The sequence below is a fragment of the Rhipicephalus microplus genome, unplaced genomic scaffold (assembly GCF_043290135.1).
Source record: "Rhipicephalus microplus isolate Deutch F79 unplaced genomic scaffold, USDA_Rmic scaffold_14, whole genome shotgun sequence".
NCBI lineage: Eukaryota > Metazoa > Arthropoda > Arachnida > Ixodida > Ixodidae > Rhipicephalus > Rhipicephalus microplus.
Genome location: NW_027464587.1, coordinates 7,402,533 through 7,429,767, shown reverse-complemented (window position 1 = coordinate 7,429,767; position 27,235 = coordinate 7,402,533). Strand labels below are relative to the sequence as shown.

General features: G+C 48.8%; 1 protein-coding gene across 8 annotated transcripts in view; it reads left to right on the top strand.

Annotated features, from left to right (window-relative positions):
• Positions 1-27,235, top strand: part of LOC119181217 (DNA excision repair protein ERCC-6) — a 794,400-nt gene that overhangs the window by 720,123 nt on the left and 47,042 nt on the right. For all 8 annotated transcript variants that reach the window (XM_075882812.1, XM_075882811.1, XM_075882810.1 and 5 more), the window contains one exon: positions 22,628-22,823. In XM_075882812.1, coding sequence (XP_075738927.1) covers positions 22,628-22,823 — 196 coding nt within the window. The remainder of the gene's footprint in view (positions 1-22,627; positions 22,824-27,235) is intronic.

Sequence of the window (27,235 nt, the reverse complement as noted above, 5' to 3'; positions counted from 1 at the left end):
GGGGGCAGTGTTCGCTGTGGCTCCTACTCCTCAGACGGCAGTGGTTCCACCCTTGGCGCAGGAGGTGCAAAAGGCACTAGGTGACGCCGGTTGCGTTGTAGGACGCCACCCTGCTCCGTTTCCACGAGATAACTTCGTGGTCGACGTGCTGGGCTAAGCACTGTAGCTTTGACCTGATCGGTCGTACCCAGACACACTGGCGTGTTTGGAGCGATGACAGATCTTGAGCTCTGTGATGCCTGTTAATGTTAAAATCAGCGGCCTGTTTCTGTTTGTAGGCTGCATCTTTTATCCTCACGTCTTTCCTCGACGGCCAGTGAGGACATAACTGGGAGTCCTGTTTCGGCACTTTGGTTCGGAATTGTCGTCCCATCAAGAGCTGGGCCGGGCTGAAGCCATCGACTCCTGGGGTGTCCCGGTAGCTGAGCAAGGCCAGATGAGGGTCTGTTGCTTTGCGAAACAACTCCTTGATGGTCCTGACGATTCTCTCCGCCTCACCGTTCGATTGCGCATAGTGCAGGCTGCTGGTGACGTGGTCAAAGCCGTAAGATGCCGCCAATGCTGCAAACTCGCGTGAAGAGAACGGTGGACCGTTGTCTGATCTAACCTCTCGCGGAATCTCATGCCGGGCAAAGATGCTTTTGAGAACGTCAATGACTGCCTGAGCCGTTGTGCTCCTCAAGGTTACAACTTCAGGGTACCTGGAGTAGTAGTCCACCACCAAGATGAATGTCTGGCTGCGGAGGTGGAACAGGTCCATGCCGACAAGTTCCCAGGGACGTCCAGGTAGGACCGTGGAGACCAGGGGCTCTGCAAGGTTCACCCGAGTGGAAGCACATTGCTCGCAGTTAGTTACCAGAGAGGTAATGTCTGCCGAAATGCCAGGCCACCAAATGGACTCTCGAGCGAGAGCTTTCGTCCTGTTGATGCCTTGGTGTCCTTCGTGCAACAGCGTCAAAACAGCCGGCCGAAGAGAATGCGGGATGACCATGCTGTCGCCTTTCAGTAGAACACCGTCGCAGACAGAGAGCTCGTCTGCTGCTGAGGCATACTGGGAGAGGTGCAGTGGCAGTTTGGACTTCTGTGGCCAACCATTCTGGCAGAAGGAGGTGAGGGCTCTGCATTCGCCATCGGACTCTTGTGCTTGTCGCACATCCTCCGGGCTTAGTGGCAAGGCTTCTGACATGCCGTTGACCACTTGAGCTACAAACAATTCTATGGTGTCCAGGGGGAGGGACGTCTTTTGGGTGATGCGTGACAAGGTATCTGCCGTAGCTAACAGCTTTCCTGGCACGTGGAGCATTCGGAACTGGTATCGCAAGGTCTTTAACCTGAGCCTCTGTATGCGAGGCGGCAGCATGTCCAGCTCCATCTTGCCGAAGAGAAACGAGTGGTAGGTGATCTGTCTCAACATCAAAGGTGATGCCGCGGACGAATTCGTCAAACCGTTGGATAGCCCATGTTGTTGCCAACGCTTCCTTTTCTGTCTGGCTGTAACGCTGCTCTGTCTCGGTCATTGATCTCGAAGCAAACGCAACTGGGCGGCGCTCTCCAGAGGGCTCTGTCTGCAGCAAGACTGCGCCCAGTCCGAATGAGCTTGCGTCAGCCGAAACTGTGGTGGCGTATGGCGTATGATGGATGGTACTTGGCCATGCAACGGTCTGATGTCAGGAGTTTCTTGATTTTCTCGATTGCAGCATTTTGTTCATGCTGCCACACCCAAGTCGCAGACTTGTTTAGAAGTGCTCTGATGGGAGCTGTGACCTTTGAGATGCAAGGCAAAAACCGGGCAAGATGGTTCATCATTCCGAGCAGTCGCCGGACACCTACGATGTCGGTTGGAGCCTCCATGGCTTTGATTGCTTCGACCTTGTCTGGACTTGGCCTGATGCCTTGTGCTAAAACGATGACTCCTAGGAAGGAGACTTCGGAGACACCAAAACGACACTTGTCTTGGTTCAACGTGATGCCTGCTTTTGCAAGGCGAGACAGCACCTGGCTCAGTCTGGCATCGTGCTCCTCGCGGGTGCGCCGAAAGACCAGAATGTCTTCTATCATATTGGCGACTCCTTCCTGGCCCTCCAGGATCCGGGCCATCTGTTTTTGGAAGTACTCTGGCGCGGAGGTGATGCCAAAAAGGAGCCGGCAGAAGCAGTATCGGCCAAATGGGGTGATGAACGTTGTGAGCTCTTGGGAGTCTGCAGATAGTTTAACCTGATGAAAACTGGCTGTTGCATCCAGCTTGGAGAAAACTGTTGCGTCGCCAAGGAGGCCAAGGACTTGCTCTACACTTGGTAGGATGTGGCGTTCCCGAAGGACAACCCTGTTCAGCTGAGTCAAGTCAACGCACAGCCGGTAGGAACCATCGGCTTTTCGTACTACAACGAGACCAGAGCACCACGGGATTGGGTTGTCGACCCTGCGGATCACGCCTCCTTCCTCCAGTTTGTCAAGCTCGTGGTGGACGACCCCGCGTAGCGGGATGGGAATCCTGCGAAGCACACTTAGGGAGAAGGGTATGGTGCCAGGTCTCAGAAGGATAGTGTACTCGTCCTTGAGGGTGCCCAATCCCTGGAAGAGCTCAGCACGCAATGTTGCTTTCGGAGTCTGAAGTTCGTCGAGAAACTTTACAACTTCCAGAGCTTGAAGCGCCGGCAGTCCAAGAAGAGGTACGGTGAGAGACTGGATCACGTACAAGCGCTGAGAGCTCATTTTCCCGTGCCACCGAAGTCTCGCCATGTACGAACCCAGCACGCGCAGCGGCTGACTGCCAGGTCCGGTGAGCAGGCTGTTGACGGGGTCGAGCTTGGCCGGCAATGCAGGGAAGTCGCTCGGAACGGCGGACACCTCGGCTCCGGAATCGACCTTGAACTGCGCTGTGTAGTTGTCTACGGTGATGTCGACGAACTTTACCGCGGCGAGCGTCCCGACAGCGTGTAGCTAATGGAGCTGAGCGCCTGTTTTGCCTGCCGCGCGCGGCACACTTCCGTAAAGTGTCCTTTCTTTTTGCAGAAGTTGCAGACGGAGTTTCGAGCAGGGCAGTTAGAACGTGGATGTGGCGCGCGGCCGCAGAATTCACATGTTGACGGCTGGCAAGAGCGCTCTGCTTTCCGCGGGGGCGAAGGCCGCTTATCGTAGTTGGGGCGGCGAGAGGCGAACTTCTTATCTCGTACGGCGTCGAGGTGTAGCTCGCGGGAGTGCTCTGCGCAGTTTTGAGGCAACGTTTTTTCTTTGTCGGCGTCTTCTCATTGATGGGCCTGCATCCATGCTTCTTTGAGCGTCAACTTCGCGTTCCGGCAAAGCTGGTCCGAAAGGCACGAGTCGCGGAGGCCGACGACGAATCTATCCCGTACAAGCCTTTGCTCCACCTCAGCTGACGGATAGTTGCACCGCTTCACCATTCTACACAGTTCGGCGTAGTAGGCGTCGACGCTGTCGTCGGGTAACTGAACACGCCGGTGAAAACGCGACGACTCGTACAGTTCATTCGCCGGATGCACAAAGTGGTCGGTGAAGCTGGCGGCAACCGCTTGAAATGAGGCGAGTGATGCGGTGTCGAGCGAGAACATCTCAAGAAGTGGGCGGGCCGGATGCAGTACAACAACGAGCGTACCTGCATGTCGCCGGATGCTTGAGTCAGGCCGGAAACGACGGCGTAGTCCTCGTAGCGGCTGAGCCATGTTAACCAGGTTCCCGGGTTCACAAAGTCAAACGGTGCAGGCGGCTAGAGGTTGAGGCTGAGCTTTTTCGGCGCCACTCCGTCGAGGGCCATCGTCGTGCGGTACGGGCGAGTTCTGGATGAGGGGGCGTTTCGCAGCCACTTCTGACACCATGTCTTGTGACTGGTGCCGCGCGAGCGTGCCGGAGCACGAGCAGCCCGTGCCCGCGGAGAGAGACGATACGCACGACAGCAGCTCAGCTAACGGAAAAAGGGCCTCCCACTTTATTCGGGGCAGAATATATACAATCTCAGGGGCGCCCCATGCTAGTGGCAACCGAACTAAATGACTGAAGGGTGGCGACCTCTACACTCAAAATAACTCAAAAAGACGTTTACCCGTTACCGAGAATCGACCATGCCCTTGAGTGCCTCCAAGGTGCGAAGTTCTTCTCTTCTATTGACTTACGGAGTGGCTACTGGCAAGTCCCTCTGGCACCTGAAGATCAGCCTAAGACGGCCTTTGTCACACCCGACGGTTTTTACGAATTCTGTGTCATGCCTTTTGGTCTTTGCAACGCACCCGCAACATTCGAGCGGATGATGGACAATCTTTTGCGTGGCCAGAAGTGGAAAGCATGCCTGTGCTACTTGGCTGACATGATTATATTTTCACCGGATTTTCCAACGCATCTCCGCAGGATAGATGAAATGCTGCAGTGCCTAACTGACGCCGGCCTTCAGCTCAACCTGGAGAAATGCCGCTTCGGCGCAAGTCAGCTCACCATCCTCGGTCATGTTGTATCTGAAGAGGGTATTCTTCCCGACACCGCCAAGCTTCGGGCAGTTGCAGAGTTCTCTAAACCTGCGTCTCTGAAGGACCTGTGCAGCATTCTTGGCCTCTGCTCGTATTTCCACCGCTTTATTCGAAATTTCGCTATGATCACCGCTCCCTTGACTGAACTTCTACGTAGTAACTCGAAAAGTTACGCTTGGTCACCCGCCTGTGACGATGCTTTCGAAAAGTTGCGCCGCCTGTTAACCTCGCCGTCAATCTTGCGTCATTTCGACCCGACTGCTCCGACGGAGGTACACACTGATGCCAGTGGTGTTGGACTCGACGCCGTGCTCGCGCAGCGCAAATCGGGATTCCAGGAGTACGTAGTCGCATACGCAAGCCATACCCTCACCAAAGCGGAGAAAAACTATTCTGTGACTGAGAAGGAGTGTCTGGCAATTATATGGGCTCTAGGTAAATTTAGACCATACCTATATGGTCGCCCTTTCGACGTAGTCACCGATCACCATGCGCTTTGTTGGTTATCCACGTTGAAGGACCCCTCCGGCCATTTAGCTCGCTGGGCTTTGCGGTTGCAAGAGTTCGACATGCATGTTGTCTACAGGTCTGGCGGACGTCACACTGCTGCCGACGCTCTATCACGCTCACCTATGTCCTCCAAAAGCTCTGCATGTTTATCTGCCGTGGACGAAATGGTTGCGTTCTTAAAAAACTAAGACATGGCGTCTGAGCAACGCAAGAATGACTGGATCAGCTCTCTTCTGCGATTCCTTTCAGATCCGTCGACTTCTCCATCTTCTCGAACGTTGCGCCATCAAGCGGCTCACTTTGAGGTCCGCAATGGCCTTCTTTATCGCAGGAATTACAAGTCTGACGGCCGAAAGTGGTTACTGGTCATACCTCGCCATCTTCGTGCTACAATATGTTCAGCTTTCCACGCTGACCCTCAGTGCCCACATGCGGGCATCTTCAAAACATACACTCAGCTTTCCTCTTGGTTTCATTGGCGAGGCATGTGAACCTTTTTGCGCAAGTACATTCAGTCATGCCCGCAGTGCCAACGACGGAAAGCTCTGCCTCATCATACCTCTGCTCCTATCCAGCCAATCCTTTGCCCAGCTAGGCCTTTTGACTGCATTGAGATCGATCTGTACAGGCCTCTTTCATTCACGGCTTCCGGGAACCGTTGGATTGTTGTCGCTGTCGAATATTTGACGCGATAGGCAGAAACAGCCACTTTGCCTGCTGCCACAGCACGCGACGTATCTCCTTTTCTCCTGCGGCACTTCATTCTGTCACGGCACACCGCGTGAACTTCTCAGTGACAGAGGATGTGTATTCCTCTCTGAAGTCGTCAACACACTCCTTGCCGAATGCCGTATCATTCACCAAACTACCACCGCTTACCATCCGCAGATGAATGGATTGACGAAAAGATTCAACCGTACCCTAGGGGATATGATATCAAAGTATGTTGCCTCAGACCACTCCGACTGGGACCTCATTCTGCCTTTTTGTGACATACGCCTACAACACTGCTCCACAGGCGACTACGAGCTTTTCACCATTTTTCCTGTTATATGGCCGAGGCCCTTCCACCACACTAGATACCATTCTTGGAGAGCAGCATTTGAAAGGCGTCGTTAGAAATGCCTTTCATAATATGTCGCACCTTGTCAGTTTCTGCCATCGACGAGTCGACACGCCAGCAGAGGTCGAGGATGTCCTCTATGTAGCTGGTGAATGTCTCACCAGTTTGTTGGGACCGGCCTCGTAGGCGTTCTTCTGCGCAAAGTTTGCGCACACCAGGGCGTCCAAAAACATCTGCGATGGAGGTTTTGAAAGTAGTCCAAGTGGGGATATCCGCCTCATGGTTTCTGTACCACAGCTTGGCAACATCCATTAAATAAAATATCACGGTACCAAGCTTTTTGGGATCGTCCCATTTGTTAGTGGGGCTGGCTCGTTCATAAGATTCCAGCCAATCCTCAACGTCTTTCTCGTCGGTGCCGCTGAAGATGTCGGGTTCTCGCAAGAGCTGGGCACCGGGACAGCTCCTGCGTGGCGAAGCCGGTTGGGGTGTGAAGACAGCGTCGTCAGGCATGACGGACGGCAGCTTTCGGCTACGCAGTTCCAAAACTGGGGAAGACCGCAGCACCTCCACCAAAATATAATGAAAATGCAAGGTCAAAAGCGGTATCAGCATCGGTACAGAAGCAGCAAGAGCTAGCCGGATGTACGGGCAGCGTCGCAGCAGCAACCAGGCAGTCTTAGCTCGTGCCTCGCGCCACCGTGTCGATGTCCCTGCAGTAGTGGGCATTCCTCTTCACTACACATCATTTACTGAGATTCCCTAGGTCAGACATCCTGAGGGTGCGTAATTTGTCAGTAGATCACGCAATGATCGCAAACAATTTTATTGTGAAATGCATACTATTACTGGTATTGTTAATATAAACTAAGAACAAGATAGGCCCGAGAACGGAACCCTGCAATACACCAGATTTGACGTGCATTAACGGACACAAATGGTCATTAACAGAAATGAACTGGCGCCACGCCAGTTAGCTATGAAGTTTGTAATCCACTTAAGAATTTTTGTATTTATGTCGAGACCTGTAAGTTTATGAGCAAGCTGCAAGTGAAGGACCTTGTCTAAGCCTTCGCAAAATCGACAAGTATAGTGTCAGTTTTATGCATGCAGTTGACAGAGTGATGGAAGTCGTTAATTCGAACAGTTACGTTTCGCAAGAATGACCATAGAAAAAAGTGCTGGTTGATAAAGAAGAAATAATGTTCCGTAAGAAACTTCATGACAGCGGATTAAATATATGTTCTGGGAGTTTGCAACACGGGCTAGATAAGGAAATCGGTTTGTAATTTGATGGGTTAGACGGGTCACCAGATTTAAAATGGCAATTACGTGAGCCTGCTTCCAGTCATGTGGGACGCATAAACTGCTGAAAAAGTGTGGCTAAAATGTTACATATTGCAGGTTTTGACATTTTGAGAAGCTTAGGGCAGATCCCATCAGGACCAGGAGCCGGGTTAGTTGGAAGACGATTGATGCAGGACTGTATTACTTCCTGGGTGATATTAATGTCGCGCATGCTTGAATGCAGAAGAGAGACCTAAAGATTTATTGGGACAGGGGTCTCATCCAGGAATACAGAGGAGAAATGCTCATTGAATTCTACAGTGACACGTGCTGGAGAAAGAATGCTACCATCCTTGAGTAATGAAGCTGTCGAATTCGGTGCATAATTAGGGTTAAGAACTTTCCAAACCTTTTTTGTGTCACTGTGGAGCATGTTTGAGATGTCATGGTTAAAGGATTTATCTTTGGCTTTTGTTATCTCGGTCTTGCATAAGTGCGCATGCTCACGATAAAGTCTCCAATCTGCCTCAGATGCCGATAGTTTAGCTTTCAAGTATAAACGTTTTTTTTGTTTATAGTGCATTTTACATGCTTCGTAAATCAAGTGCTTTGAGTACTGGTCGTTACCTTGTCTCTAGGGATGTGCTTTTTCTTGAATTGCGATCATTTCGTTACTAAGGAGTGTCGAGTTCGCATTGAGGTCGCGTTGATAAAATGATTGTAAATAGTCGATAAAAAAGACAGAAAGATCCGTGATAAGTCCGTCTAGATTCGCTCGGGTATAATCAGATATTACTTTCTTTATATTTTCACATTTTTGCACAGTGCATATGGCTTCACAATGCAAGATAATATCCTCGCAGAAACCATCCAGAACATTTACCATAACATTATTCGGGTCTGTAGTTATTATAAGGTTTAAAAACGAATCGCCCCGAGAGGGAACACAAATAACTTGGTCAAACCACTTGGTGCAAATCAATTAAACAATGCAAGCTCATCAAGAAAATGTTGACATTCACGTATTCCTGTGCCATTCGGGGGTTTGCATATTTGCCACCAATATTCGGATAATTGAAATCGCCAGCAAGAAATGTTGGCGATGCTGGATATACATATTGAGCAAAACTTAATGACTCATTTAGGTAATCGGGAAATTGGTGAGATTAATTAGGTGGGAGATGGCATACCCTAATGACATAGGTATTTTGAGTAGGCAGACAGAGTGCAAGCCACAGGATTTCGAGGCATTAGTCTCAATAACGCGAGCTTCTAATCCAGCTTTCACAGCGACCAACACACCATACCCTCTCGATTCAACCCCATCTTTTCTAAACAACAAAAATTCACCACACAGGGACAATTCATGATCAGAAATGTCATGTGACAACCACGTTTCAGCCCCCAGAACTATGTCTACATACGAACACAAGTGATCTTGCTTGTGAAAGATACTGCGGAAGTTTGACACACGAATGGACAGATACGTATCACAGTGTTCATGCACCCGTCACTGGCTTTCCGCGAGGACTTGCGCTTCAGCAGGGCAGTTACTTCGTTAGAAGTATGATCCAAGACATAAATCGTGATGTCCAGAAAAATCTTGTGGGGGTGCTGACACTCTTTGTAAATTTGTTTGCGCCGCATGAGCACATGTCTCGCCCAAAAGTCGCATTTCGGGTTACAACCATCAGGCGGTAGGTAGCGTTGTGTTAGCGTTGAGCACCACTATCATCATCATGGTTGGTAGAGTGGTAACACCGGTGGGGATCCCTGGAGAAAGGCAAGCCTTGGTGGCGGGGGAGAGTTGAGCGAGTCTCTTCTGTGCGTGGCTGTTGCCGCGAACGGTTGTCTCTCGCGATGGGTCTGCCGTGGACGGCACCGCGAGCCGCCTGCGGTAGGTCCATGTGGTGAGTGAAGCATTGGCGATGCCACTTTTTGTGTGCTCTTGTGTTATGTTGTTTGAGTGTATGGTAATTTTGTGTAAGGATGACTTGGCGTGTTATTACAATTGATGTATTGATTCGGCAGATGATATTGTCGTTCTGAATTGGTTAAATAAATGTGTGTATGTTGTTTGGTTTGTACCGACCGTGTCCACTGTGTCCGTTCACTTCAAGAGCATGGCGAGGCGCTCGCCTCGTCGAGACCCCACAAGCTTGTCAAACAGAAGTTTGAATTTTTCACCGGCTTTTGGTTTGGATTTAGCAAAATCTTGAAGCTTCTTTCTAATGATCTGCAACCTGATTGAAAAATATTCCTCAATCCACACAGGAGATGAATCTAACTTTTTGAGTTTAAATTCATTTTTCAGTAGGTTAGTTTTTTCTTTGAAGTTGAAGAATTCCACTATTATAAGCCGAGCATGGCCCCATTTTTCCTGTTCTATGCAGTGGGCACATTTTGTTTCATCAGCTGCGATTTCTAAGTTTTTAGAAACAAACTCAGTTACAAGTCCGTCTGTTTCCTGCCATGTCTCCTAGTCTTGCTCAATGATTCCTTTAAAGATAAGGTTATTTCGGCGCATTCTGTCATTGAGGTCATCTACCATCAAAGTGGAGTGTTGAAATTGCCTTGATTCTATGCTTACTAGTTTAATGTGAGTGTCCTTAAGCACCTGAACTACCTCGTCAAATCTAGAGGACTCTTCTAGTTTGGAAATACGTCTCTTCATTTCGTTTATGTTCGTTTGGACATCTTTTACCTTTCCTAAGATGTCTTTTTGAAAATTTCGTTAGCACAACCATATCATAACATTAGTTAGCAGTTGGTCGACCTTGTCAGGGCCAGGATACAATTCTACGACTCCCGCACAAAGCAGCAGGTGCGCTAAACAAATCAACATAAGAGATAGCAGCCCTGCCACGCAAACTTTAGCATGGATGGTAGCCAGACGCAACCTCACCATGGTACTCGTTCGCTTTACTATGCGGTTACAGGCGAAGCAACCAACGCGAATGCAATACGTGCATATGTCTATACCCATCACAAATAGACACACTGGGGGTTTGCAGCCGAAAAGAATAAACAGTAATGCAGTATAAAACATAGTAAAGCTCAAACCAATAAACAATATATTGTCGCAGTACAACGGGAACAAAGCACAAGTACGCCTTGAGGCAGCGAAAGCAGCGTCTTCTCAACAGCTGAGCCGCAAGATTTTCTTCTTCGTTCTTCAGTCAAGCCAAAGGCCCACTATCTGGTGTCCGCTAAATCCCCCCATTATCGTTTTTGTCCACATGTAGACACGGGTCATTTGCCTCCCTCTCAAAGAGCATCGACCCGATGCGAAGTCAATAATGCGTTTTTTTTTTTAAAGAAAAGTCTCACGCAATCACTCGCTGACGTAAGGCTTCATGCGCACTACGTGAACGAGTTCAGGATGGTGCTGGCAGCGCTTGGTACTACACGAATTGTCGGGAACGACTTCGTAAGTGACGTCACTCAGTTGTCGCAGAACTCGGTATGGCCCAAAGTATCTTCTTAAGAGCTTTTCTGATAGTCCTCATTTCTGTACGGGTGTCCAAACCCATACTTTGTCGCCAATTTGATAGACAACTCCTCTGCGGTGAGCATTGTAGTGGCCTGCATCATACTCTTGCTGCTGGCGGATCCGTAAACGTGCGAGTTGTCTAGCTTCTTCCGCGCGTTCCGTAAACGTGTTGGCGTCTGGGTCGATGTCATCACTTTCGTGCGATAGCATCGCATCTAAGATAGTTCGTACTTCTCGTCCATAAACGAGGCTGAACGGGGTCATGCGGATCGTTTCTTGCCTGGCCGTGTTGTACGCAAACGTTATGTATGACAAGACTTCATCCCAATTTTTATGTTCAATGTCTACGTACATCGAAAGCAGGTCTTCAATGGTTTTGTTCAGACGCTCCGTCACCCTGTTTGTTTGTGGGTGGTAGGCGGTGGTCTTACGATGTGTTGTTCCACGCAGCATCAGGACGTGATCCAAAAGAGCTGCCGTAAATGCGGTTCCTCTGTCTGCGATCACGACGGTTGGTGCACCTGGCCTCAGTACAATATTTTCGGTGAAAAATCTTGCCACCTCCGCTGCCGTACCTCTCTGGATAGCCTTTGTCTCGGCATAACGGGTCAGATAATTCATCACGATCTTAACCCAACGGTTCCCTGCAGTATAAGTAGGTAGTGGGCCCAAAATGTCCATCCCTATCTGGTAGAATGGAGCTGTTGGGACCTGCACGGGCTGCAGGAGGCCAGCTGGTTTAGTCGGTGGTGACTTGCGTCGCTGGCAGTCGAGACAGGTACGAACATGGTGCTTCACAACTGTGGTTAGTCTCGGCCAGTAATACCTTTGCTGTACTCTGGCCAACATTCTCATGTAACCCAAATGGCCAGAGGTCACCTCGTTGTGGCATGCTTTGAGTACTTCGGTACGAAGGGCTGCTGGTATGACGAGCAGATAGGCGGATCCTGTCGACGAAAAGTTTCTTTTGTAGAGTACTCCGCCGAGTAAACAAAACGATGACAACACTTTTGTGAAAACTCTTGGCGCCTTCTGAGATCTGCCTTCCAAGTAGTTAATTAAGCCAAGCAACTCAGTGTCGTCACGTTGTTGCTGCGCAATGGCGGTCGTGTCGAGGACACTGAGAAATGCCGTTTCCTCCTTCTCAGGTAGGGTTGCCGACTCAATGGGTGAACGGGACAGACAGTCAGCGTCCATATGTCGCTTGCCTGACTTGTGCAGGACCGTCATGTCAAACTCTTGCAGTTTTAGGCTCCATCGCGCTAATCGGCCGGTGGGATCTTTTAGATTAGTTAACCAGCAAAGGGAGTGATGGTCACTAATAACTTTGAAGTGCCGGCCATACAAGTACGGGCGAAATTTTATTACTGCCCATATTACGGCGAGGCATTCTTTCTCTGTTGTTGAATAGTTAGCCTCTACGCGTGCTAGCGTTCGGCTTGCGTAGGCGATCACTCTTTCTGTGTCCTCTTGCCATTGCACAAGCACAGTTCCCAGACCTACATTGCTAGCGTCTGTGTGAAGCATCGTCGGGGCTTCTCCGTCAAAGTGGGCAAGCACCGGGGGCGTTTGAAGACGTTGACGCAGGTAAATAAAGGCAGCCTCCTGTTGTTCTTTCCACTCAAAGGCAACGATGTCTCTTGTGAGACAAGTTAGTGGCGACGCGATGTGGGCGAAGTCTGCGATAAACCGGCGATAATAGGCACAAAGGCCCAGGAAGCGTCTGACAGCCTTCTTATTGGAGGGTACTGGGAACTGTGCGACGGCGGCAGTTTTTCTAGGATCGGGCCGGACGCCTGCGTTGCTGACGACGTGACCGAGAAACTGAAGTTCGTGAAAACAGAAATGACACTTTTCTGGTTTCAATGTCAGGCCCGCGAACCGAACCGTATGGCACGTAAAACAACTTCCAGCCTTTTGAGATGCTCGTCAAAAGTCGTCGAAAACACTATAACGTCGTCCAGATAGACTAGGCACGTCTTCCACTTCAATCCCGAAAGTACCGTGTCCATAAGCCTTTGAAAAGTCGTGGGCGCGGAGCACAAACCGAAAGACAAGACTTTAAATTCGTATAAACCATCTGGCGTCACAAAAGCGGTTTTCTCTCGGTCTCTTGGGTCTACCTCGATGTGCCAGTATCTACTCCTGAAGTCCATAGAAGAAAAGTAGCGAGCGTGCCGAAGTCTGTCAAGGGAGTCATTAATACGTGGGAGCGGGTACACATCTTTTTTGGTCACCCGATTCAGCTTCCTGTAGTCCACGCAAAAACGCAGGGTGCCGTCCTTTTTCTTTACCAGCACTACAGGCGATGCCCAGTGGCTCTGTGAGGGTTGAATGACGTCATCCGCAAGCATATTCGCGACTTGTTGTTGTATGGCTTCGCGTTCCTTTGAAGCTACACGATAAGGGTTCTGGTGGATAGGTCTCACCGTGTTCTCGGTGATTATTCGGTGCTTTGTCAAAGGTGTTCGACCAACTCCTGATGTCGTTGAAAAGCAGTCATGGAATTCGGCTAGCAGCTGAAGAAGTCTCTGTAGCTCATCCTTTGACAGGGTGGTGCCAACGTCGAGAACGGGTTCTGGTTCTTGATTAGGCGCTTCGTCCAATACCGACAAACATAAACTGCCTCGCATTTCTACAATATTGTCGTACGAAGCGACAGCTGTGCCCTTCGGAAAGTGCCGGCGCTCAGCACTAAAGTTCGTCAGAAGTAAATTCGTGCGTCCACCAGTGAGACAGACGATACTTCGTGCGACCGAAATGCCATGACTAAATAGCAGTGAGCCAATTTGGTCAGCAATGCCTTCGCCATCAAACGCATCGTGGCCTTCCACCGAAACAAGAGTGCATGACCGGGGCAGGACGAGCACATCATCATCAATTATACATAAAGTGTTATAAATTGTGTCTGAACAGTCAACTAAACCAGGGCTGTTGCAGAATTTAATTGAACGGTCCGGGATGTTGATGATGCCACCATATTCTCTCAAGAAGTCCATCCCTATGATCAAGTCCTTGCAACATGAGGTGAGGATCACGAACGTCATCACGAAATAAGAGCCACCGATGTCGAGTCTTGCTGTACACCTTCCGACAAGCATCAACAGCTGGCCGCCTGCTGTCCTCAGGTGAGGTCCCGTCCACGTAGCCTTCACTTTTTTGAGGCGTACGGCAAGGTTTTCACTTATGATAGAAAAGTCGGCGCCGGTGTCAACTAAGGCTGTTACTTGCTGTCCGTCTACCGAAACGGTAAGGTCTGTGGTCACAGTTTCGTCGGTGTTACAAATTCTCGGCTTTACGGCGTCCTGTGGTACAAGTAACGGGGGCTTTTTTTCGTCGCCTTGACGGCCTGCAACCTCAAGCCCGGAGGTCGCCGCCTTCAGTTTCCCCGGCGTGGACTCGGTGACATCCTTCCAGTGACGTTGGCTGTAGTTCGCTGGCGCGATGAAGTCGAATAAGCCGAAGATGGAGAGCGTGGTCGACGTCCCAAAACTGGCTGGTAATCAGGCACACTGTCGCCATTATTGGCATGGCAATTGTCAAAATGGGACTGATACAAGGGGGGTCCTTGAGAATGAGCGTCCCGGCGTGGTGCGTAGCTGTCGTTGGCGCGTCGATCGTAAGACCATTGCCGAAGAGGTCGAAACATATCTACACGGTGCCAGCAATGGCGGGAAATGTGGCCCACACCTCCACAGGTAAAACAAAGCGGACGCCTATCTACAGTGCGCCAGGCGTCTGTTTTACGAAGCTGTAGACGCCGCAACGACTCATAATGTGGCAAATGCCGTGTCTCGTTGGGAGATGGCTCTTGGTACGGCGACATTTCGTACGGCGGCACGACGGCAGGGTGCCGTGGTGTCTGTTCTTGCGGTGGCGACCAAGGAACGGCTGCCGATGGCTGGCGGTACAACGACGCAACGGACGGTGAGCGGCAAAGCGCGGCTGCGTAGCTGATAAATCGCTGATCGTCAGTAGGATCAGCTGTGAAAAACGCTTGGCGTATTTCTTCGCGGACGACTTCAGCGACAGACGCTGTGCGCGATTCTGTGACCAGATTCCGCAGCTTCAGCAGCTCTTCGTGAACAATCGCTTTTATTAAATCGCGCAACGAGCTTTGATTGTCAGATGTCATAGCGGCGACTTGAATGTGGGCGCTGCCGGACAAGCGATCGTATTGTCGGCATCGTAGGTGAAGCGCCCGCTCGATAGCCGTAGCTTCTTTGATGAAGTCTGTCAAGGTGCTTGGCGGGTTCCGCATAAGTCTGGCGAACGATTGCTCTTTAACGCCGCGCATGAGGTAGCGCAACTTTTTTGTCATCAGTCATGTGCGGGTCAGCTTTACGGAAGAGACGGGCCATGTCCTCAGCGAACATTGCGACCGTTTCATAGGGTTTCTGAACCCGTAGCTCGAGTAAATGCTGCGCACGTTCGCGCCGGTCGACATTGGCAAATGTGTCAATCATCCCTCTTTTAAAGTCACTCCATGTTGACAAACTGCCTTCTCTGTTCTCGTACCAAGTTCGAGTACTATCGTCGAGATAAAAATAGGCGCGGGAAAGCCTTTGTTCAAAAGACCACTGGTTGGTGTTGGCGACACGTTCATAGTGATCAAGCCAGTCTTCGACGTCTTCATGTGCTCCACCACCAAAGCGATCAGGCACCAGTGATGAAAAAAAGGGTTACCTGAGATGGGGTTGGCAAACTACTGTCTCGTAGTAACTGTTGTGGACTGGCGGTGGCCATTGGTAGATGTGAGCGGTGCCTTGTAGAGTGTTCCTGTGAGAGAGTGAACTCTGGAACGAGGCCTTGCAAGCGACGACTTAAGCGATGCACGGGAGTGTCGACAAGTGCTTCTGGGCTGGATGAACGGCTCCCCGTGGGAGTGTGGAGCATCAGGCAGGGTCGCGGGCCAGCACCTCCACCAGTGTCGCAGTACAACGCGAACAACGCACAAGTACGCCTAGAGGCAGTGAAAGCAGCGTGTTCTCAACAGCTGAGCCGCAAGATTTTCTTCTTCGTTCTTAGTCAAGCCAGAGGCCCACTATCTCGTGTCCGCTAAATCCCCCCATCATCGTTTTTGCCCACATGTAGACACAGGTCAATATAAAGACAAATAAAAGAAATTTCAGAAAAGGGATACAAGAATGAGGAAATAGGAGAAGATGGACAAAAACTATTGAATGAATTTCAAATTGAATTTCAAATGGTGGTCACGGGCGCAAAAGCTTTTGTCGCTCGAAATATCTTGAGAAAATACTTAAGGGGAGATGCTACTCGAAGACATTTTTTTTTTTGTTATTCACCCTAGAGCAATGAAACTTGAGCTGTTTATGGAACATTTTATGCTGATTTCAAATATAAAATTAGTTTTCTTGCAAGTTACACACTTTTAGCTCTGAAACATGACAAAGTGAAAACCTTAACCCTTTTGCCCCCCTCTTTTTATCCCTAAACATCTGTAGTTTTCTATTATTCATAGCTCATAATGCTTCAAATAAAGTGTAGAGTGCAAATAACTAATTAGGAAGCACATACAAAATATGTAATACGCATGAAAAATAGACTTAAAAAGTCCATATTTCACCTACCCTAGTAAAGATATACATATAATTTTTTATTATACAATAAATTATTGAATTTTAAACTGTATAATTGCATTTGTCATACTTTGGAAAAAATTTGGGCAAAATTTCGTGCAGATCCGAGCACTAGAAGTGCCCCAAAAAAGGAGGGGCACATTGCAAAAAATGGCCAAATTTGCGTTTTGAAAAAAAAAAAAGAGTTTTAAAGTTAAAATTGAGTTTTTATTTATGAAGGATATCATTAAATCAGAAGAAATTTGCACACCAAAAAGAACAATCCTCCTTGTAGTGGCCACTGCGACTAAAATATGCCAGCACCATGAGTTTGTCCCTCTCAGCTTTTTCGAGCCGACTCCTCACAGACATTTCGCTCACAGACAGGGTCATGAAATGCTTGCCAAACTGCGGCTTCATCTGGCAGAGCTTTGCGCCAACTGCAAGCTTGGAAGAAGTTTGACATGACTGCGAAATCGAAACTAAGTCCAGTGTCATGTCATTTTGCAGCCACGCTTGTGCCACATATTGTCGTACATAATGGCAATGTCGTCCTTGCTAAGTTCTCTCAATCCGAGCTCTTTCGAGCTCTCAAGATTGGCGCTGACGTCATCTATTGCCGCATCACAAACTTTCCAGCTGACGGGTGTGAATGACTTTTGATGCATTGGCTTTTGCAAGCCAACAAATGCCGCAGATCGGACCAGCTGCTCATAGTCTATTCCTACAGAGCGCGCCGCACAGCGGCCTTCATTTGCGAGCAATGCCTTTTTTAATTCATAACAGAGATAATTACACGAGAAAAGCATTGTTCAGCTGCGCTGCTCGGCAAGACACGGACCCCGCAAATAGGTTTCACAGCACATACAGGCGTGCAGCGGCCAAATGGCGGTCCCCGATTCGTACCGTGTGATAAGCCAGTCGCGGCGCTCGAAAAACACGCAGAAAGTGCTTCTTTTTATTGTTTCTTGCACTGCATTGGCGAGAGAAATTGTTGGCATTTGAGGAAAGGCTCAACTCTTCGGCTCATGCGATCAATAATGGCGAGCGGCGGCGCATTATTGGCGGCAAGGTGCTCGAAGACTGTACACTTTCGACCTTTAGTAGGCACCTTGTGCTCTTTAGATGCAATTTTAACGCATTTCCAGTCGTCTCGACCTGTATTATTTTTTTCATAACAGTAAAGGTACTAATCTTATCAAAACAGGCGAAAATAATAAATCGGTAATTTTGAAAAAAAACTCGCGTTTTCGACCCGCATCTCCCCTTAAGAGCTAATGCTTATATGTGTGTAATTTTCTGAAGCTATCTGATTAAAATTGATTTATGCAAAGTGCCCTGGTTGGGACAGTTAGCGTGGAATAACCCAATGATAAAGAGAGTGCAGCGAGGTTTCATAGCAACTGTGTCGTGGAGTGGCCTCACAAGAGTGAAGGTGATTGTCATCAAGAAGAAAACACGAGGCCATGGCAGTGAGCATACACGCCACGTTTACGTTTGACATTGGTCAGAGAAAAGAGAAAAGCCTAAGCAATTATGGAAAATCCCAGAGGATGAGCTATCTCTGGGGCTCCTCGATTTGCTACTTGTGGCTAGCCGCAGCCTGTCAGAGTCGGCCAGAGCGTGCTCGTTTTTCTCGGGTGTCTCCAACCCCTTCCGTGACACACTTCTGGTTGGCATTCGTTTTTCTCGGCTTGAACCATTCTGGTAACCCGTGGTGAGCTTGAAGGTCACCAGGTGCTTTCAGGACAATTTATTCGTGGATGCTCTCTAGATCATTTTGGACAGTTTTGGGCTACCAGATGCCGAAAAGATACGACACGCGCTCGCCGCCATCTTTGTGAAGGCTCGACAGATGGCAATGTAGGCAATTGGGGACTGCACCTTCGCTTGTCATTACGCGTGGTGTTATCTTCTAAAGCCTGTTCCGCTGTGCGAGATGGGTGGTAACGAGTGGCGGCAAGTGTTTATAGCTGTTGTTCATCGCTTGTCTTAGGTTTCTGGTGAAGCTTCCTTTTGTCAACAACGCGTCGAACTATTGCCTGCTAACTGCGTTGTGCACATGCCTCAAAAGTTATGTTAAGTACACGTTCATGCGTACACATGGAGAAAACTTTCTAGTTGTTTTTTCGTAATAGTCCTTTGTGGTGCCGTGCCTGCTTTCTGTGCACTTAGCGAATAAAATTATGGTCGAACTAGCTTGCTTCGTCGTATATTTGCGACCTCTTAGAATTTGACCATTTGGTCTTTGATGGTGATTGACTGCCCTGATTGAATAATAGAGATTGTGACAGTTGTTTTTTAGTGTGTTGTGCTCGCTGGCCACGAACAGCGTGTTAGCGTATTTATGGGTCAGCATATGTCGTATGATACTATGTTACGCTACAACGTGTCGGCGTGGGAAAAAACAAAAACAAAACAGTATGGATTCAGAATTGTATGCATTCTTTCAATGCCTATTTTATTGCAGGATTTGTCTTTTTTCATCTCTAAGTAATAATGCCATGCGGTATGTATGTCACAAGAGTGGAAGCTTGGGCTAGTTGATGCATAGTCATATTTGCAAGATGTTTTAGCGCGCGAACAAAGGAAAAAGGACAAGGTAGACAGAAAGAGCGCTGACTTCCAACTAACTTCATTTCACAGAGTGACAAAAATATATACTGCTAAAAAGGATGATAACAGAGCATGAAGGTAAAATGCAAGCCTAATCTACACATCAGTAACAAAACACGTGTAACGGGTCCTCTATTGCCTCAGAACCCAGCCAGGTAATCACGTTCAGCCTGTGATAAAGCAACGGATGATGTGCTTACGCATTTATCTCCTAGCAAGTGTATTTTTTTGGCTTCGATAATTTCTCGGGTAAGCTGGTCCCTGTGCCTTGACAATATTGAGCACTGATCAAAGAGAGGGGTGCACCCACAATCTCGGCAATGAATTTCAAGATGTCCTTGTACTACATTGTGCACATTGTTTCGGTGTTCTCGGAGGCGGTCATTTATGCACCTGCCGGTTTGCCCGACATAGATGCACCCACACGCCAGTGGAATCAAGTATACGACTCCCACTGCGCATGGGACGTAGCGTGTCCTGTGCGCAACAGGGCACGAGGCAGAATTTGCACGAGGTGTATTGACCCGTTTGCAAAGCCTCTGCAATTTTTCCGGTGCAGAAAAAAACCACAAGAATGTTGGCGTCTTAAGCAATCTTTTTGAGCCTGTGTGAGACGTCGTGCACGTAAGGTAAAACGACAGGCCGGCTCTTTCTGACACTGTTTCGCTTATCCGGTTTGTCGCCTCACTTCACGACAGTGACCAGCTTTTCAGCCACCGAAACGAGAACATGCGCGGGGTAACCAGCTTTGGTGAGCCGCTCCACTTGTAGAGCAAAGCTGCAGCGTACCATGTGGGGGCAGGACTTCTTTAAGGCGTTGGCAAGGCAGAAGTTAGCTATGCCCCGCTTGACCAATTTAGATGCTACACTCACTCATTTATTTTAGATGCGACACTCACTTGTGGTATCGATATGTACACATGTCTAAACTTTAGACAACAACCCAAGTTGGTCAATGTATACTTTGGTCTGCAAGTTGGTCTGCAATGTATACTGCGCGATCGCTGAGCAGGTTTATGTCTCTGGGCTCTTTTTTTGACACGATCACTTTTGTGTGATCTCGCGTCATGTTGTGCAGTGACTGTAGCATGTACTAAGAAGATGTGAGCTTGTTAAGCCGTCAGCGGTACGACAGCTCACCTTGTATTGTTCTCGAGGCGGAATGCCCCAGCTGGATCTTTCGTTCACTGACGTGGCGAGTTGCGAGTGATTGTGTGAACGTACTAATTGGTACCCTAAATACACAAGCTCGAGAATATTATTTTAGCTCTTTGGCAAACTTAGCCACGTATTTCCAAGCGGACTATGCAGGGACAAAAAACAATGCACTCGCAGCGTTCTGTTTCGTTTCCTGCTACGACCGTAGTGTTTGTTTACGTTTACGCTGGCTGTCCCAGTGTTCGATTTTGCAATGAATCTTCGGGCAGCTTCGGGTTTTCTCGAGCTGTCGGGTTCTCCACACACGTGACCATGACGCTGTTTCTTGTCCCGACCGGAACTAGCTGGCTGACCCTCTGGCTAGCTATGGCTACCAAAGAGTTGCCAGAGGCCTGAAAATGGAAGATCCTGACAGTGTTGTGGGACTTAGTGCTGCAAAAATATTGAAGGTCAGCATCTCTACACTGATGGAAGCAGTAGCCACCCGGTTCTGAAGGCTGTCAGGGTAAGAGGCCCTTGCAGTGGCCATAGAACGCAGAAGACCCGAGTGAGGCTGCTTGGACTTGCCGCAACCTTTCACAGCTGTTCCCGGTGCTCTTCTACTTCACGCCAAGATGATAACACCAGTCATCGGAGTGACCCATCACCAGGGTTAAGACGAGTTAAGCCTAACTTGGCTAGGCCGAAGACGATTAGTACACCGGCGACGAGGATGAGCAACTCGTTGAAAGAAAACAACTGATGGTGACCTTAGAAGCCTGCAGAGAATGTTGACGACACACTCGACACAGCAAAGACAAGGTGTAGACGTAAGAACAGTTGATTACCAAGACGCCATATTGGCTAGTTATCAGATGGGGCTAAAGGTAGATTTAAACTCGCTCGCCAAGCAAGCCAACCAGTTCACGGAAGCGCAAGGGATTAAATATTAGGAAAAAGAAGACAGTGGCAACCCTGAGGAAGGAGAGTGCTTCAGTGAGGCCCCAAGGAATACGGCAAGGGCACAGCAGCAATCTTTCCTATGCAGCCGAATAGGGCATATATAGCCATGAATTACCTAACCAGCAGTAGTGGACAGAAAACGCCTCTTATATGCCAGCTATGCTAAAAAAGGGGATTCAAGGCTGATGAACACAGCATTAGGTCAGGCGAAAACACTGCATGTGCTGTCAGGTCGAAAGAAAATCCTGAGATTGTTAGCATAGTGTTGGATACGATGACAGGCAGAGGCAACGATGTGCCAGTGGTGGAAGTGAAAGTTGTAGTATCGTGCGGCGAACACAATGCACGGACGCAACGCACGGTGCGGACGCAACGCACGGCCCATAAGAGGTATGCAGCAGCCAGTAGCCAAACAGGAACTCTTGTCGGCCAGCGCTTCAGTGCTGTGCCCTGTGTACATGCTTCGTACCCTCTTTTTCAATCAAAACAAAGTAGGGGGAGAGAGCAACTTTTGGAGGGGGCTAACACTTCTTATAAAGTAGCTCGTGCCTCATGGCGCACGTGTCACGCACAGAAGCCGCATTCAAAAGTCACAATTATCGAGCAATAGGTGGCGTTCTGCTCGCGAGTGTTTATTATCACCATCACTATCGTGGTTGAAACGGTAGTGCTGGTGGTGATGCATGGTAGCAAGCCTGCATGGTGGCACATGAGAAAGGAGCGAGTCTCTTTGGCGGTTGGCGGGAACGGTTGTCTCTAACGGTGGATCCCCAGTGCGCGGCACCGTGGGTTGCACGCCGGGGCCCTCGTGATAAGACAAGCGTTGGTGAAACCGCCTTGTATGCGTTCTTGTATTTGTTATGTTTTTGAGTGTTGTGTAATATTGTGTAAGTTTGTTTAGCATGTGGATCACAATATGCATATTAATTCTGCTGGCGATATTGTCGATCTAAAAGTAGTTAAATAAATTTGTGTTATTTGCTTCGTTTAGACCGCATCTGCTGTGTTCGTTCACTCCAAGAGTCTGGTGCTCTTCCCGCAACAAGACCCCATGCTGTGGATGTAGGGGAGGAGGGGGAAAACTCGCAATCCGTCACTTTTTTACAGCCCCGTATCCACAGTTGTGCTTTCTCCCTTCTTTCTTCAAATTGGAGAGCGGGTACTAAGTATTACACACTAGCGCCTAAAGAAATTAGTTCTGGCCTTATAGAAAAGTCAACTTAGGTCAGCTCAAGCACAGAATGCATTTTTTCATATATCAATGCATGAAATGCACATTTGAAAATACCAGCATGTGGAACAAAGGGGCAACGACTTACCCTATTAGCTAGATGGGTTTGGGTCGAGTGCCACAGGCTTTTTCAGACCAATCCCGACATGTCGTATGCATTCATGTGACTGCAGGGCCTCTTTACTGCTGTTTGTTGCTGTCGTCGCTGAGTACACATCCTTAGTCGTGGTGCTGCATGGCCACACTTGACTAGCATTGTGACAACCCTTGCAGGCGTACACTCAGCCATGCAGCACGATGCCATTGTGGATTCAGCAGCTCCCGACTATGCCCTGGTGGAAGGCGAAGCCGAGCGGGTTGCCCAGCAAGCCATCCGACGGCTGCGAGAGTCTCGCAGGCGCTGCCTCGCTGCCGGGTCGGGAGTGCCCACCTGGACTGGACTGCACGGCTCATCTGGTGCCCCCCCCAGGTGGGTCACACTTTCAGATATTCCTCATAGGCTACAAAGTGTACAGCATGGGCGCTTACTAACCGCTAAGAGCTTTGAAAAGGAAGACATATAGTACTGTGATAACGAGGTAGTCCTGGGCCATGCTTGTCGCCGGATCTAATTACACACACATAAGTTGGCGAGTTTCACACTGACTGTCTTGGTCAGGTGTGCTGTATTTATTTTATTGCAAACATCGGCACTCTTGGGCACCGCACTGGCAAATTAATCTTATCACATCCCCCCCCCCCCTTTATTAATGGATGTAAACAATTCTTTAAGGTGAGTAGGGGGATACTGGTAAACGAATTCTAGTACTTTGTCACAGAACCGGAGTACTGTGTACTGTGACAGCAAGTTCTGCTTCCCTCACCAGGTCTTCTCTGGGAACCAGAGTTAGCTGCCTCTGACTTGCATCTAATCTTGGAGCAAGACCTGTAGCTACGGGGCTGCCTGGCTATTGGTTGTCTGCACTCAGTTCCTCATGGGGCTGGCGGATGTGAACCATATGTCGAGTTAAATGACGTCCATTTTCCAGTAGAACATTCATGGACTAAGTTCGTTGTTCGGTGACGACTGCAACCAGCCATGCAGGACTTAGACGAAAGTTCCTTGTGAACATCTGGTCACCAGGGTGACCCAAAACCCTGGGTTTTGTTCCTTAGTCGCATCTGGTTTTCTGCTTGAGTTGCTTCTGTAGCACTTTAGTCCTGAGGTCTGGGTGTAGCAGGTCCAACGCAAGCCTCAGCTTCCGCCCCAACAACAGCTCCAAAGGACAGCAACCCATGATCTCATGAGGCATGGACCTGTAAGTCAGGAGCATGTGGGGGATTTGAGTGCAAATATTTCCAGGGCCAGCTTTCTGCAACTTATTTTTGACAGTCTGCACTGCCCGCCCTGTAGCACCGTTTGACGTTGGATGATACGGCGGCACCAGCATTCGCCTCACCCCGTTTCTCTTGAGGAATGTGGAGGAGAGCACACTGGTAAATGCTAGCCAACATGACTACATCTGGAAGGCTTTGGTTTGCGAACATAATTGGCTTGCAGGAAATAGTTGCTTCAACCGAGAGTGTGGAGACTCAGAATACTTCGATTCACTTTGAGAACGCATCGACTGCGACAAAAAAATAGGGGTTCCAGTAAGGACTATCATAGTGCACATGCAGCCATGACCACAGTATTTTCAGGAATGGCCAGGGCATGACAGGCACTGGTCATGACACTCTTTGATGCTCCTTGCAAATACGGCACTCTTGAATGGTTATCACTATATCATTATCCAAGATAGGCCACCACACAAGGCTACGTGCAACTTCGTTCATTTTTGGACAGACCTGGATGACTCTCATGCAGCAACTGGAGGACTTCCCTTTGTAAAAATTTCCGATCAATGACTCTGTTGCCATACAATAGACTGTTCCCTTGCACACTCATCGCATAAAAGTGCATTTGGTAGGGTCTTCTGTCTGACCCTAGGTATGTCTGGCAGCCTGACCACAACGCTGCTCTTACATGCGACTTCAGCAGGTCTTTGGAGGTGTCTGCCACAACAGCATTTGACAACAGCACCCCTAGTTATGCTCCTTCTAGCATTAACACTTCAGCAGGGCAATCAACAGCAAAATTAGCAATTGACAGAGACTTAACCCATCGGCACGTGCTATTCGTGAACCCGACCTATACTTCAGGTCGCAAATGTACCCTGAATAATGCAAGGCCCACCTTAGCACTCTCTGAGAACAGAATTTCTGAATTAGTTTATGTGCTGCGAGCAGTCCGAGCAGCAGTTTGTGATTTGTGATGGCCTCGAAATGCTGGCCGTCTAGGTACTCCCTGAAATTTGTAGCACCAAATAAAAGGCTGAATGCCTCCTTATCTAATTGGTTGTAGTTTTTCTGCGTGGTTGCCAGGCAAAACCGATGGAGGGCTTTTCTCCAGATGACTCTCCATGCGCTAGTACTGCTCCAATATTGAAGGGACATGCATCAGTGACAAACACAATTGGCTTTCCCGAGTCAAAGTGTGCTAATATAGCAGCAGATGCCAATAGCTCTTTGCTTCCCCAAAATGCCTCTTTTTCATCAATTTCCCAATGCCATGGTGTTCCTGGCGCCAACAGACTATTGAGTGACTGTCAGATGGCAGAAAGGTTCGGCAAAAATCTCCTGTAAAAATTAACCTACCTGTGATAACTCTGAAGTTTTCTGACTGCTCAGGGGCTTCCAGCACTGCTTCAATCTTAGCCAAGTTTGGAGGCAGCCCAACCACACTAATAATATGGCCCAAGTACTGGACTTTTGGTTTCAAGAATTCGCACTTATATATCTTCAGTCACAGTCCCACAGTTTTCTGGCGATCCAACACTCGGCCCAAATTTTCCCAATGCTCTTTGTCACTAGTTTTTGTGACGAGAATATCGTCAAAGTACACTACGACATGGTCAGGTTGTGCAAAAGATTCTCCATCTCTCGCTGAAATATAGCTGGAGCTGATGGAACCCCGAACGTCAGCCTTGTGAATCAGTATAACCCTCTCAGAGTAATAATGGTGACTAGCTCTTGACACTCCATATCGAGTGGGACCGGCTGGCAGGCATCTTGCAAGTCAAGCTTTGTGAACTTGTTGCCTTCTGTAAGCCACGCGAAAAGTTCCTCAATCCTAGGAACAGGGTAGGACCCGATGTCTGTCACTGGTTTTATGGTTGTCTTGAAATTGCCGCAGACCCGAACTTAGCCGTTTTGCATCAATACAGGAACAATGGGCGCGGCCCACTGAAAGTTTTTACCGGTTTGATAACGCCTTCCCATTCCATCCTCTTTAGTTCTTCACAAAGCAAATGGTATCAGATGTGCCTTGACAAAACGTGGCTTTGCACCCTGTTGTACAGATATAGAAGCTGCAACACGGTGAAAGGTGCCAAGTGGCTCCGAAAAAACTTCGTGATATTGGCTTACCAGGTCTTCGATAGACATCATGGCGTTGACTTTCTTCGTCTGAGCGATGCCTAGCTTGAAGGCCTTGATCCAGTTTCGTCCAAAAAGGGTAGGAGGCGCCCATTTCACAACAAATACTGGTAGCTAGCGCTCCTTTTCGCCAGGTTCAACCATGGCTTCCAGCTTCCCTGGGCACGTGTCATGCCGCCAAAAAACTCCTTGGCTGCCTAATCAATGGCTCCAACGGCATCTACGGAAAAAGCTCGGCGAACTTGTTATCATCAATGATCGACACACTAACACAGGTGTCCATCTTCATATTGAGCGTTACGCCGTTAACTTCAACCACAATGCACATTGAATCCGAACTAGCTGTGTGAAGTGTGCAGCTTGGGCTAGATGGTATGGCTTGACGATAGTTATAGCGCGAGAACAAAACGACGACACAGAAACAAGAAGGTGTCTTTCGTGTCCTTCTTGTCTCTGTGTCGTCGTTTTGTTCTCGCACTATAACTATCGTCATAGCTGTGTGAAGCGTGCACCAGTCGAAAATTTCGGGCTCTTCAGCAGAGGTCACTCAGGTTGTTCACGCGACTAGACCGGCTGCGATTAGACTGGCTCCGATCGAAATTTTTACTCCCTGGCTGAACTCTGCAAACACTTGCAAGGTGACCTTTTTGGTGGCGGTTGTGACAGATCGTGCTGCCAAGTCTACACCAACACGTAGAATGACTTCCCTGCAACAAAAGCAACAGCTATTATTTTCCCTGAGGCAGATTATCGCCATGCTTGCTCAGTGCGCGTGAATCTTCACGTGCAGCCTCCATACCTACAATGGTGTCCTTCGCAGTTTCGAAGGTTAAACACGTTTTTTTTCCAGCAGCCATGTTTACATGGTTATGTCCTTGATTCTGCTGAATATCTGGTCACGCAACATGCACTCTCGGAATGCTGCAAAATTGCAGTCTTCAGCTAATTTTTTCAACGAGGCAATGTAGTCTCTTACGGTCTCCCCCTCTCTTCGATGCCTTGAGAAAAACTTGAAACTTGCCACTACTTCTGATGCGCAAGGAGAACAGTGCTTGCCAAGTGTGGTAAAAATTTCAGTAAGTCCTGCTTTGGCGGGCCTACTTGGTGCTACAAGGTTTCGTAGCAGAGAATAAGTCTCTGGATTGCAGCATGTCAAAAATACAGCTGTCTGCTTGTTGCTCAAGATGTTGTTCGCAATGAAGTGCAGCTCGGCCCGCTCATAGTATTTTGCCTACACCGATGTACTCGGGTCGAATGGATCCAGCTTCTTGATGACAGGCATGATGGCGTGTAGTTCTAGGCTCGCCTGGTTTGTCAGTTGCCCTTGTTGCCTCTTGTGATAACCGGGTAGTCCTGGGCCATACCGTTGCCGGATCGAACCGCACACATATTGGCGGGTTTCACACTGACTGTCTGGTCATGTGC